Source organism: Protopterus annectens, chromosome 2.part1, assembly GCF_019279795.1.
Source record: "Protopterus annectens isolate FY-2018-M chromosome 2.part1, PAN1.0, whole genome shotgun sequence".
Classification (NCBI taxonomy): domain Eukaryota; kingdom Metazoa; phylum Chordata; order Ceratodontiformes; family Protopteridae; genus Protopterus; species Protopterus annectens.
Window position 1 is genome coordinate 1698414108 of NC_056729.1, and position 13057 is coordinate 1698427164.

Here is a 13057-nt window from a genome sequence, read left to right on the forward strand (position 1 = left end):
GTAAGCCTAACCAACAAGGTTCCCTGGCTTACGCCACCCAAGAAAGTTATTTTTCTGTGCCCCTGTCAAGCAGAGCCACCAAAGTGATCCCTGGGGTGCATTTCCTATTTCCCATCCACTTACAAAGATTTATTTTGAAGAGTGCTAATGAGGAACTTCTTTTCATAGATGGGTAGCTTGTTCTGGGACAGGACTCTATCCCTCCAGCATGTCCTGATTATTGTGGTGACAATGTTTAGGTCCCTAGAGCGTGTAGCTCAGAGGGATTGGGATTTCTTTAGGTGTAGCGTGTCCAACAGCTCTGGGTTTGACATAGCTTTATATGTTAGGCAGAGATCACATCGGAGTAGCCGATATGCTATGGGGTAAAGCTGGAGTTTTTTTAGACGGTCAGTGTAGGGCATCTGTTTGAGGCCAGTAATCCTCTTTGTGAGGTACTTCTGTGGCCTTTCCAGCTGCTGCAGATGTCTTGTGAGGTACATTCCAAAAGGGGCATTGTACTTTATAATGGGTCTAATGAGTGTTGAGTAGAGGGGAACAGTGACCTCTTTTTTCCTAGATGAGAACCCTTTTGTGATGAGGTGTGCCACGTAGAAGGATTTCCTGACTGCTGTGGTGATGTGATTATCAAAAGAGAGACTATGGTCCACCTGGGTCCCCAGGTCTCTTATCACACATTCAGCGTTAAGTAGACTGCCGCCTATGTGTTAGTTCATGGGTGCATAGTTTTTACCAAAGGTGATGACAATGCACTTTTTGGCACTGAGCTTGAGACTATGGCTTAGACACCAGGCATCTGTCTCAGTGAGGCCCTTCTGTACAATGTCCACATCATTTGGGGACTCAGCTATGGCTCCTAGTTTGCAGTCATCTGCAAACTTTGTTAGCCAAAGGCCTTCTCTGTTAGCCTGTACTTTAGAGAAGTAGATACCAAACAGGAGAGGTCCCAAGACTGAACCCTATGATACTCCACTTGTCACTGGTTTGAAGTTAGATTTGGAGTCTTCAAATTTTACAGTGTGGGTTCTGTCAGTGAGCCAAGAGCCAAGATCACTAGAGCCACCTCACATAGTACAGACCAGACTTACACTTCTCAGAAGTCCAGGCCAACATAAAGGGACTCTGGCTGACCAAGTTCGCCGACGACTGCAAATTGGGTGCCATTATTAACTCCCCAGGTGATGCAAACATCCTACAGAAAGGCCTCACTGAGACTAATGACTGGTGTTGAAACCATGACTTTAAGCTTAATGCCAAAAAATGCGTCGTTATCCCCTTTGGTAAAAACTCAGTTCCCACTAATTACCACATTGATGGGAGCCCACTGAAGGCGTTACAACACATCTGGAGATACAGGTTGACAGCAACCTCTCCTTCGACCACCACATTTCTACTTTGGTTAGAAACTCCTTCTGTGTGGCACATCTCATTACCAAGGGTTTTGCATCCAGGAGGAAAGAGGTCATCATCTGTTTCTACTCTTCCCTCATTAGACCAGTCATCGAGTATAATGCTCCATTTGGCATGTACCTCACTAGACACCTGTAACAGCTGCAGAGGCCACAGAAGTACCTCATGAAGAGGATCCTAGGCATTAAACACATGTCCTACACATACAGATTCAAAAGACTCCAGCTGTTCTCTGTCTCATATCGCCTACTTAGAGACGATCTCTGCTTGACTTACAAAGCTATGTCTGACCCAACTCTGTTAGAAATGCTACATTTAAAGAAATCCCAAACCCTTCACACCACACGCTACAGAGACCTCAGCCTCATTACCACAATCAACAGAACATGCTGAAGGGACAGGCTCCTCACCCAGAGACTGCACATGCTCTGGAATAGACTTCCCATACATGTCAAGCAGAGCACCTTGCTGTCCCTCTTCAAGTGAAATCTTGATGAGTGGATGGGTAATAGAAAGTTCACCCCGGGGATCACTTCAGTGGCTCTGCTTGATAGAGGAACTGGGAACTAACGTCAGGCGGCACGATGCCAGGGCACTTCTAAGGGTTAGGCTTGTAAAGGCTCCATGGTCATTAGCCTAGTACACACCTATGAACCTATGAAAACTAACCTACATTTCTTACTACAAAATTGGTTTGGACCCCAACTTTTAACTATTTCTGAAAGCTGTAGAAGTTCAGGAAGACTGAAAAAATGTTCCATCAGTTTTTCTGCAGGTAGGGAAGGATTTGGCTATATTTAAGCAAATGTTGCACATAGAGATGGGCCCTTTACTGCAACACAGGTGACCAGGGTATGGATAGCAGCCTTGGCACTGAAGTACTCAGCAGGGAGGGAGAGGAGTAAAGGGGTGTGTGGCCCACTTGCATCGGGGGGGGGGGGGCACACAGAGAAGTGCAATTTTCCTGGTAGAGATTGTAGGGAAACCAATTCCCATGCTTCAGTGGAAAGAGTGGGACTGCTTTTTGGCAACACTCCATGCAGAAATGAGGGATGGGCAGAGTGGACAGACCATTCCATGGACCTTTCCAGCTTTTTAGTTGGGTGCACGCTTGAAGAAATAGGGCTAGGAGGAAAAAGTTCGAACTGCCATATGACTCTGTCATTGTCCATGTTGGTGTGAATGACCTGAGATGTACCTCCCTGGACTACATGAAAAGAGATGTGGAGAAGCTCTCCGATCTTGTAGCCCAGCCATGTATGACCGTAGCCCTGAGTAGAATCCTGCCATCAGCCAGAATTATACCACAGTACAAGGACAAAATGATTGACTTCAACAATTGGCTAAGCTTCTGGTGTTCTTCTAAGGGAATCCAGTATCTGTCTGCCTGGGATGACATGATCGACAGAGCACGATGCTTTGCCAGAGATGGCCTGCACCTGTCGCCCTTGGGATTCTGGATACTGGCAAAGGCTCTTGCCACCCATATAGTGCCTTTTTTAGGCAAGATTCAAATGACAAATTCACCACCGTAACAGGTACAAGCAAGCAAAATCTGAGGGTAATGCTACTCAATGCTAGAAGTCTAAACCTCAAAATGCACTCACTCGAGGCACTCCTTAAAATGGAGAACATTGACATCTGTGCAGTGACAGAGACCTGGTTCAAAGCTCCAGAGAGCACCCCTGCATTACTAGGCTATAATTCACACCACACCTTTCGGCCACCTAACCTGGACCAAAACACTAAAATATCATTAAAGATAGCCACACCTCCAAGCTAGTTGCTCAGCATAATGCATCCAAGATTATCCACGTTCAACTAACTCTGGGCAAGACCACAATCCAGATTGTAGCTTGCTACAGACTGCCCACCATGCCCTAGGATTCCCACTCCTCTTTTCTTGATACACTGGAAAATATTAGGGTACAACCCAACACCCTAACAATTGGTGATTTCAACTACCCCACTATTAACTGGGAAAACTACTCATGTACCAACTATTTTGCTCAACGTTTTCTGGAATTCATAAATTCCAATGCCTTGGATCAACTTATCCACACCCTCACCAGGGGCAGCAATATCCTAGACCTGGTCATCACCAACATGGGCAACCAGTGTTCCACACCAGAGGTCAATTCCTCATTGGTCAGATCCGACCACAAGCTAGACATCCACATCCCGCCCCACCCCCATTAGGGAGACAACTGTAAAAAATTTCTCCAAAGCCAACTTCACTCTTCTTAAGACAGAAGTGGCAAACTTCACAACACCCATGCAGCCGGACAATAGAGGTATGACTGCTACACAAATAAGTGCATGGATCATGCTGCCCCTAACAGAACCAAGATGCTATCCTCCAAAAAAAGGAAGCCAATCTGGTGGTCTTCTGCCATAAACAAACTATATAACAGAAGAAAGAAACTGTTGGAAAAATGAGTAAAATCCCATGATTGGAGGAACTCCCTGGTCATCCTCAGTAAGAAGCTGAGATCCCTCATAAATCCTCCAAAGCTAGTTATGAAAACAAAATCACCACTGATTCTAAAGACAACCACAAAGCATTCTATAGCTATGTCAAGAATTTCAATGGCAACACTCAGAACTGCTCTGAGTTACAGCACAATGGCACTAAATATACAGAGCCAACTGATATTGCCAACATCCTGGCAGATAGATTCAGTGCTAACTTTACTCCCCTCTCATCCCCTAAAGGGCCCATCTCTATACTGGATGAATGCAAAGTTCCTGTAATCACGGCTGCACAGGTAAAAGCCTCACTCTCCAAAGTCAAGAACATAGCATCCATGGGACCTGACAACATCCCAGGCTACCTTCTAAACGAACTACAGAATGAACTGGCACCCCACCTAAGTACCATGTTCAGTCATAGCCTCACCTCAGGCTTTGTACCCATTAAATGGTGCACCGCAACGGTTATCCCATGGGTTCCTATCGCATGATCTAAAGTTGTAAATGGTGAGCGCGTATTGAACAAACCTGATTGGTCGAAACGTCGTGCGAGTAACACGGAAATCGGTGTAGGGAATATTTTCCCTTTACTTCAATGCAGTGCGATCTCGGAGTAGGAATATTTAAGTATTGGGTGTGTGGGGGGCGCAGCCCCCCACATGGGGGGTGCAGGGGGGCTTGCCCCCCTGCCTACAGTGTTTAGGTAAGTGTAGTTTTTTATTTTTATTTTTTTATTATATTTTAGAAATTTCAAACATCTCTCATATGGTGTCAACCATATGGTGTTCGATGTTTGAAACTTTCGAAAATATAATATAGACCCTTATCCCACTCCACAAAGGGGGAGTCACAACAGACCCCGGGAACTACCACCCCATTAGCCTGACAAGCCTTGTCTGCAAGGCCATGGAACGTATCATCATGGAACTCATAAAGACATTGGAGATCTCCAAACTCTGGACCCCACACAGTTCGGGGGCAGATCATGTCTCCTAAACCTGATAGACGTCTTTGAAGCAGTCACCAAAGCCATAGATGAGGGTAAGGTGGTTCACACAGCCTATCTAGAGCTTGCCAAGACGTTCAACACCATCCCCCACTCTGGAATTATAGAAAAACTCACTAAACTAGGTATAAATCCCTATGTTACAAGATGGATTGCCAACTGGCTTACTGACAGAACTCACACTGTGAAAGTAGCAGACTCCAAATCAGACTTCAGACAAGTGAAGTAACACAGGGTTCAGTCCTGGGTCCTCTCCTGTTTGGTATCTACTTCTCTGAAGTACAGGCTGACACACAAGGTTTTTGGCTAGCTAAGTTTGCAGATGACTGCAAACTAGGAGCCATAATCAAAACTCCTAACGATGTGGACATCCTACAAAAGGGCCTCACTGAGACAGATGCCTGGTGTCAAAGCCATGGCCTCAAGTTCAGTGCCAAAAAGTGCATTGTCATCCCCTTTGGTAAAAACTCCCATGAACTACCACATAGGCGGTAGTCTACTTAACACTGAAAGTTTGATGAGACCTTGGGACACAGCTGGACAGTAGACTCTCCTTTGATAATCACATCACCACAGTGGTCAGGAAATCCTTCTACGTGGCACACCTCATCACAAAAGATTTCTCATCCAGAAAAAAAGAGGCCATTGTTCCCCTCTACCCATCACTCATTAGACCCATTATAAGAGTACAACGCCCCTTTTGGTATGTACCTCACAAGACATCTACAACAACTGGAAAGACCGCAGAAATACCTCACAAAGAGGATTACTGGCCTCAAACAGATGTCCTACGCAGACAGTCTCAAAAAACTCCAGTTTTACTCCATCACATATCGCCTACTAAGAGGCGATCTCTGCCTAACATACAAAGCTTTGTCAAACCCAGAGCTGTTGTTCATGCTACACTTAAAGAAATCCCAATCCCTCCGAGCTACACGCTCTAGGGACCTAAACCTTGTCACCACAATAAACGGAACATACTGGAGGGAGAGATTCCTGTCCCAGAGACTTCCCATACTCTGGAACAGACTACCTATCTGTGTCAAATAGAGCTCCTCATTAGCACTCTTCAAGAAAAATCTTGATGATTGGATGGGAGATAGAAAATTCACCCCAAGGATCACTTCTGTGGCTCTGCTTGACAGGGGCACAGGAAAATAATTTTTCTTGGGTGGCGAAAGCCAGGGTACCTTTTTGGCTAGGCTTATATAGGCCCTAGGGCCAATAGCCTAGTACCTACCTATGAACCTATGCCTCTTAAGGCCATCTCTGTGATGGCACTTGTCAGCCAAACATTTCTCCTGTGATAGGGAACAAGTGAAACTATTACCTGGAAGAGGGTTGATGATCAACAAAATGTAAGAGCAAAAAGTGCAAAAAAAAATTCATTCTACCAGAGATGTGGTTTCTTCCAGTTCCTATCTTGAGAGTACAAATTTCAGACTTTGTCCCACTATCAGTGATGCAGCAGATAACACATTTGCTTTTGGTGTAGAAGGCTGTGGGTTCTAGTCCCACACCGGGTAGATGGATTGTTGACACTGTAATGCAGCATTGGGGGGGGGGGGTGCTGCACTCTTGAGGATGTTGTCTTACAGATGAGACTTTAAATCAAGGTATCCTATCGGCTTGAGTTGGTGGTAGCTCAGGAGGATGTAAAAGATCCCATAGCACCTATCAAGCCATACAATGCACCAGCCAAATTTCCCCTAGTAGTTTAAATACCACTTTGGGTCTGCCTTGAAAAAAGAGTCCACTAGCCTAGTGGGACTAACCTGGTCAACAAAGGATAAATAAATGAATAAAGTTGTACCATTTACAGAGCTCTTGTGCTTGGACTGTATTTCCAGGAGATGGGCAACCTACACTTTGATGTTTTGAGCTTCAGCCTTCTTACTCCTACTTTGTTTCAGTACTTTGATTTCTTTTCTTCTGTTCCTCGTTGCAGAGAGAGCCTCTTTAAACTAGATGTAATGCATATTTGAGGGCTTTCCCCCTACCTAGCAGGTAGACAGTGTTGTAAGTGCAGTGATTAGATATGCTGTCTTAAGTTTCACGAGGAATGAGCTGGGAACCTTGGGCTTGGTGTGCCATCCTAAGTGGATTCAGAGTGTGACTGTGTATGTAGCATTTTATTTAATTTGTATTGTTAACTGGGGTAGAATGGGGTGGGGGGGCATAATAGTTAAGGTATTTACCTTCCAAACAGTACAAGGTTTGATTCACATCTTTGAAGGAAAGTGGCTAAGCCTAAAATGCCTGACATGGGCATCTATCCTATTACTTAACTGTACACCTATGAAGTGAGCCAGTAGAAGACGCACATATCCAGCAGGAAGCTGAGGACTGAAAGAGTTCTGCTAAGATAACGTTCATTAAGAAGACACTTGCATCCATTTATTATTGCAGAAGGCTTTCTCAGAGATCAGCTGATATGAGTAAATACTTGTGTATCTGTTAGACGAAAATTTTCTTGAAGTCTTGAGTAATACATGCAAAATTATACAAAGGAGCATAAAATGTATATTCGTACAACTGTTAGAATTTTCCTTTCATTTTTTTTGTCTTGCAGAAAGTGACCCAGCATCTTTTTCAGAACCAAAGTTTCCTACTGAATGTTTCTTCTTGACACTTCATACACACCATTTGTCTATCTTGCCCAGTTGTCGACGGTATATACGTAGATTACGCACAATTAGAGACCTTAACAGGTAAGGGTTTGTTTGCCTTTATGCGGTATGGTTTATTATTAAAAGCATACAGAATGTATTTAGCACGCACATCAGCTGTCACTTTTTTTAAGCTGGTTTAGTGATAGTCATCTAGTTAATATCTACATGAAGTGGTCTTATACATTGGCTTTCACCTCTTCATTTCCTTTGGATCTTATTTTTTTATATCTTATCAGTAGAAACACAGTCCTGTATCATTTTTCTCAGTACATACTTATCCCCACTGGCTGCTTTTCTTCCCACCCACTCACTTGCCATCAGGAACACTGCCATTGAGGTTATTTTTTTTTTCATCTTTGTGCATTTTGTACTGTCTTCAGTATTTTAGCCTATACTTCTGTCGTTGCACAGAAAAATTTGCATAAACTGTCTGAGCTACAGTTTATACCCAGATGTTCCACTTTGCCTACTTTATCTTACAGACCATTTATTTACTTTTTCACGGTTTAAATTATTTAACTAGGATCATAAAGTGTATACTGTGTATATATATTTATTTATATCCTTGAACCTTGTACAGAATATTGTAATTTTTTTTTAGTATTCTTCATTATACTTTATATTAAGCCTTAACTCTTAGAGCAATAATCCACGCCTGGGTGTGGGTAATGCTGGATTTACCCACGGTTAGTGTGGTTTGGTCACGTGGACGAAGCCCGAGTGGCCAAACAAAGACAACCGTGGGTAAATCCAGCGTTACCCACACCCAGAAGTGGGTTATTGCTATTATAGAATGACATTATTTAAGAAAAAAATAATTACTTTTCTTAAATAATGGCATTGTATAATGCCTCCTTGCTGCCCTTCTCAGCTGTCTGGTATTCTGCGGCAGTTCTGAAGTACTACGCATGCTTACGCAGTATATCAGAGCTGTGGGCGGAAGAAATGGAGAAAGCAAGATCTCCGTTGCTTTTTACAAACTGTCTCGCTATGTTAAAGGAGTTTAAAATAGCGAGACAGCTTTAAAAAAAGCAACAGAGAATCTCTGTTGCTTTTTTAAAGCTGTCTCGCTATGTTAAACCCATTTAACATAGCGAGACAGCTTTCAAAAAAGCAACGGAGAAAGCAAGATCTCCGTTGCTTTTTACAAAGTGTCTCGCTATGTTAAACTCCTCTAACATAGCGAGACACCTTTAAAAAAGCAACGAAGATAGGAAGATCTCTATTACTTTTTTTTAAAGCTGTCTCGCTATGTTAAACTCGTTTAACATAGCAAGACAGTGTGTAAACAGCAACGGAGATCTTGCGTTCTCCGTTGCTGTGAAAAAAGAGTTATACTAATGGAAAAAGTCCAGGAAACCAGACCTTTTTCCATTAGTATAACTCTGATTTGCAATGTGCACGCTTGGAATATTAATGGGGGGGGGTCATTGTATAATGAGTGTTTAACTAGTGTATGCAGGTTTATTATTACTTTCTGATTTGCTTTTAATTCATGAATACATAATTTTTAATAAATGTGCAGTATTACTAATTCTAATTAATGTCTTGCCTGTCAGAAGTGTATGACTTCATAGTATGATTCCCAGCAGTTTGAAAATTGAAACTGTAGTTCAGTCAAAAAATAAACATTCTGAAGCTCACCCACACATGCTACTTAGGTATTCTGACTTTGAAATCACTGTACCTCAGACTAGTTGGAATATTCCAAGACACAACCACCTCAGGTACAGTATTTGTATTGCTGGTATTTGCAGTTTTAGTTCCACTAGCTTAAGGACATAGTTACTGTCCTTTTAATTTTAAAAGCCACCACTAATCATGTGTAATCATTTCATGTCATTTTATGTTGTCTGCTGCTTCTGGAGCATCTGGTATTTTTCTCCGGGCCCCGCCTGAAAAAGGCTCCTATGGAACCTCTCTAGTCGGACATTCAAAATAAATAAATAAATAAATAAATAAAATTCTGTGCATTATTTTATTGCCCCTTCACTAGCTTTTGCTTTGCCTGCAGTCTCCAGGAAACTGCATTCCAGCTCTTAGTGTGACTGACGAATCCAGTCTGAGACCCTTTCCTCCTGCCTCACATATTTAACCAGTACTTTTTTTGATACACTGCACAGATGGAATGGAAACCACTAAGATGTACATGTCAGTTTAACTTCTTGTTTTTTGTTAATTAATTACCACTTAGCTGGTGCAGTAGTGCGTTGTCCCCTCACAGTGCCTGGTTTTCCAGTTTGTTTCTTATCTGGAGTGCCTTTTGTGCAGAGACTGCATATCCTCCCTATGTGAGTTTTCATTGGCTCCTTCATTTTCCTCACATCCCAAAGATATGCTGTAGCTAAAATACTAGTTGTCCAAATTGACCGTAGATGTGCATGTTTGTGTGTGTGTTTTGTATTTGCTTGGTGTCCTGTTCAAGAATAATGCCAGTGCCTTCTGCCCCTATAGTGCTAAGTTGGCTTCGTTTCTTCTTTGCCCCGAACTGGATAAGTGGATAATCATGAGAATGAATAAAATAATGTATTTTCTTACTGTAGTACCAAATTCAAACATATGGAGGTGGCCCATACCTGCGAGTTGAGCCCTCAGCTTATGTAGGTCAGAGGGAAAAACGAAAATAGGGTGAACTCGCAAAGGGACAGAAATCAGAATTAAACTTTCTCGGACCTACATAGTTTGTGGGCTCAACTCGCAGGTCTGGGCCACCTCCATTTGATTACATTTTGTCTGGACCCTTATTGAGGGTCCCAGTTGGACTTGGCACCACCAGACCAAACCTTCAGCCATGGATCATTTTGTCTATTGATACCTTTTAGCCCCCTTGTGGTAACAAAAATACCACATTTAAGCTAAAAAAAGGGCTAGGACCTCCGGCCTGTGAACCATGCAATTTTAATTCAAGAAGGGCACGGACATCTGGATTCTGAACCACTCAAGTTTAATCGTGATCTCTGTCCCTTTGCGAGTTCACCCTATTTTCATTTTTTCCCTCAGGCTTACATAGGCTGAGGGCTCAATTCGCAGGTCTGGACCACCTCTGTATGATTGAATTTTTCTGGACCCCAATTGAGGGTCACAGTTGGACTTGGCACCACCAGTTCAAACCTTCAACCATGGATCATTTTGTCTGATACCTTTTAGCTCCCTGGTGATAAGGAATTAAGCTAAAAAGGGCTAGGACCTCTAGCCTCTGAACAACTCAATTTTAAAGCAAGAAGGGCATGGACGTCTGGATTCTGAACTATGCAAGTTTAATCCTAATCTCAGTCCCTTTGCGAGTTCATCCTATTTACTGTAGTACAAATGAATGTTGATCCGAGCTAAACTCTGTAAGTACAAGCCTCTTTTCAGAAGGAATGTTTAGTTACGTGAAGTGCTCAAAGTTGCACAGTAGGCAATGGAGGCTAAGGCCTGGAGTACTGGACAGAGCTTGTAAGCAACTCAGTCTTTATCACTTGTGCTTGCTACCAGACTCAAGCAAATGCAGATCCAGTGAAACTGAATTTTAAATCTCTCCATTTTTTTTCAGTCAGAACGCAGCTGTCTTGTGTTAAACTGTATAAATCCTGTACACTCCCATGTAGTGTTTCCCTTTCTCATCACAGTGCTAATTGTATGAGACGCATGAAATGTGTGTCACAGTTGTGTGCTCTTCTTACATTGTTATGTTAAGCTTTTTTACCACTTAATATTTACATCTGACATTTTGCCCTTCTGTCTTGCTTTGCTAAAACTTTGTCAGGTTTAGCTGCACAAATGTAACGTTATGGTGATTTTATTACTTCTGTATTGTTTGATCTCCAGTCCTGTTCATATCTGAAGAGACCAACCCACTTAACCAGTAACAAGTGATAACTAAGTAAATATACCAGTCTGAACTTCTTGCAGAGAAAGTCCCTTTATTATAAATGGATTTTTGTATGCAAGACACTCCAGTGCAGCATAAGGAAGGTGCTGCAATGCTGAGTGGGTCGTCTTTTGGATGAGACGTTAAACCAAGGTCCCATCTGTCTGAGTTAGTGGTCGATAGGGTGGATGTAGAAGATCCCATTGCACCTATTGAAAAGAGTAGAAGAAGTTCCCCAATATCCCTAGCCAAACTTCCCCTAGTAGTTTAAATTCCACCTCGAGTCTCCCCTGAAAAGAAGATATTACCCAATATGCAACAAAGTCTAGAAGATTTAGGATATTTGCCTAGAATTGTTTACATGGGTATTTTTATACCCCAAGTAGACTCCAAAGAATTTTCCTCAGGCGGATAGCAAATATTGGAGGTGTGATGGGCAAGAAAGAGGTAGCTGGGAACGTATTTTTTGTAAGTGTGATGAGCTAGCAGAATTTTGGGATTCCCCACAGTGTTGGGGATGTTGGGTGAGCGGATTGGAATGACTTTTTTGAGTTGTGCTACAGAATAGAAATTGCCTAGACATAGTTAAGCCTTGCTGAGTTTAATTATGGTGGCTGCCAAAAAAGCAATTACTGGAAAATGGAAATCAAAGTCTAGACCAACTTTACTAGAAGTAGTGAATATAGTAACAGAGATAAACTAACTGGAATTGCGATATTTGGAAAAGAGAAGGAGCAAACTACATGGGAAAAAATGGGAATTGTGGGAACAATATATGTAGAGCAGGAACGAGGTTTAAGAAGCGGGATTTGAATGAGCTATGTAATGCTTAACTGACAATGCCTGGATGGTTTATAAGTGATGTATAATGTTTACAACTACAGTTGTTTCAGTGGTGTCTGTGATGTAAACTGTTTGCAACTAAAGTGATATCATTTTGCATGTTTTCCATTCATATAAATGTAAGATTGCCTTTGTCATATGTGTAAATTTAATAAAGATGTTGGGGGGGGGGGGTATTACCCAGTGTGGGACTAACCCAGTCAACAAAGGATCTGATGTTGTCCTTTTCATTCTTCCTTACTTATGGGTCCGGATATGATCCTTGGAGCCAACTTGGCTGCATTTACCAGACATCGGATCCAACTCTTGAGCTCCTTCCTCTACCCATAATGCCCTAGTCCATCCCTATTGCTTCAGGTCTCGTTTGCTGCCTTCACGACCAAACATAAGTTCCACTCTCAAGTGAATTCAGCTGTTTTTCTGTGAGTAAAAAATTAAGTTATGTAGTCACCATAAAGTTCCATCTGTGTTTTCCTGGAGCTGTGGGTTCAGATCAGAATCTCAGATTCAACTTGGCTGCTTTTTTAATAGCTTAGAATCTGACTCTTGAGCTCCTGCTTACCCATAATGCCCCCTGTCCTCCAAATTACCTCAGATTGAGTTTGCTGTAGCTGTATAAGCAGATGTATAAACTTATAGAAAGAAAACTATCCTAAGATACATAGTAGATAGAACCAGGAGCTCAAAAGGAACAGTGGTTCCTAGAATACCTCTGCAAAACTTCCCAGAAGGGACAGGGGGATGGGGGGGGGGGGGGTTGAGGAAGAATGAAAATGGACAACAGAGGTGGAACGCTTCATC

General features: G+C 42.5%; 1 protein-coding gene across 2 annotated transcripts in view; it reads left to right on the forward strand.

Moving 5' to 3' along the window:
• Positions 1-13057, forward strand: part of UBE4B (ubiquitination factor E4B) — a 2592778-nt gene that overhangs the window by 1505139 nt on the left and 1074582 nt on the right. For both annotated transcript variants that reach the window (XM_044063145.1, XM_044063144.1), the window contains one exon: positions 7461-7599. In XM_044063145.1, the coding sequence (XP_043919080.1) occupies positions 7461-7599 (139 nt within the window). The remainder of the gene's footprint in view (positions 1-7460; positions 7600-13057) is intronic.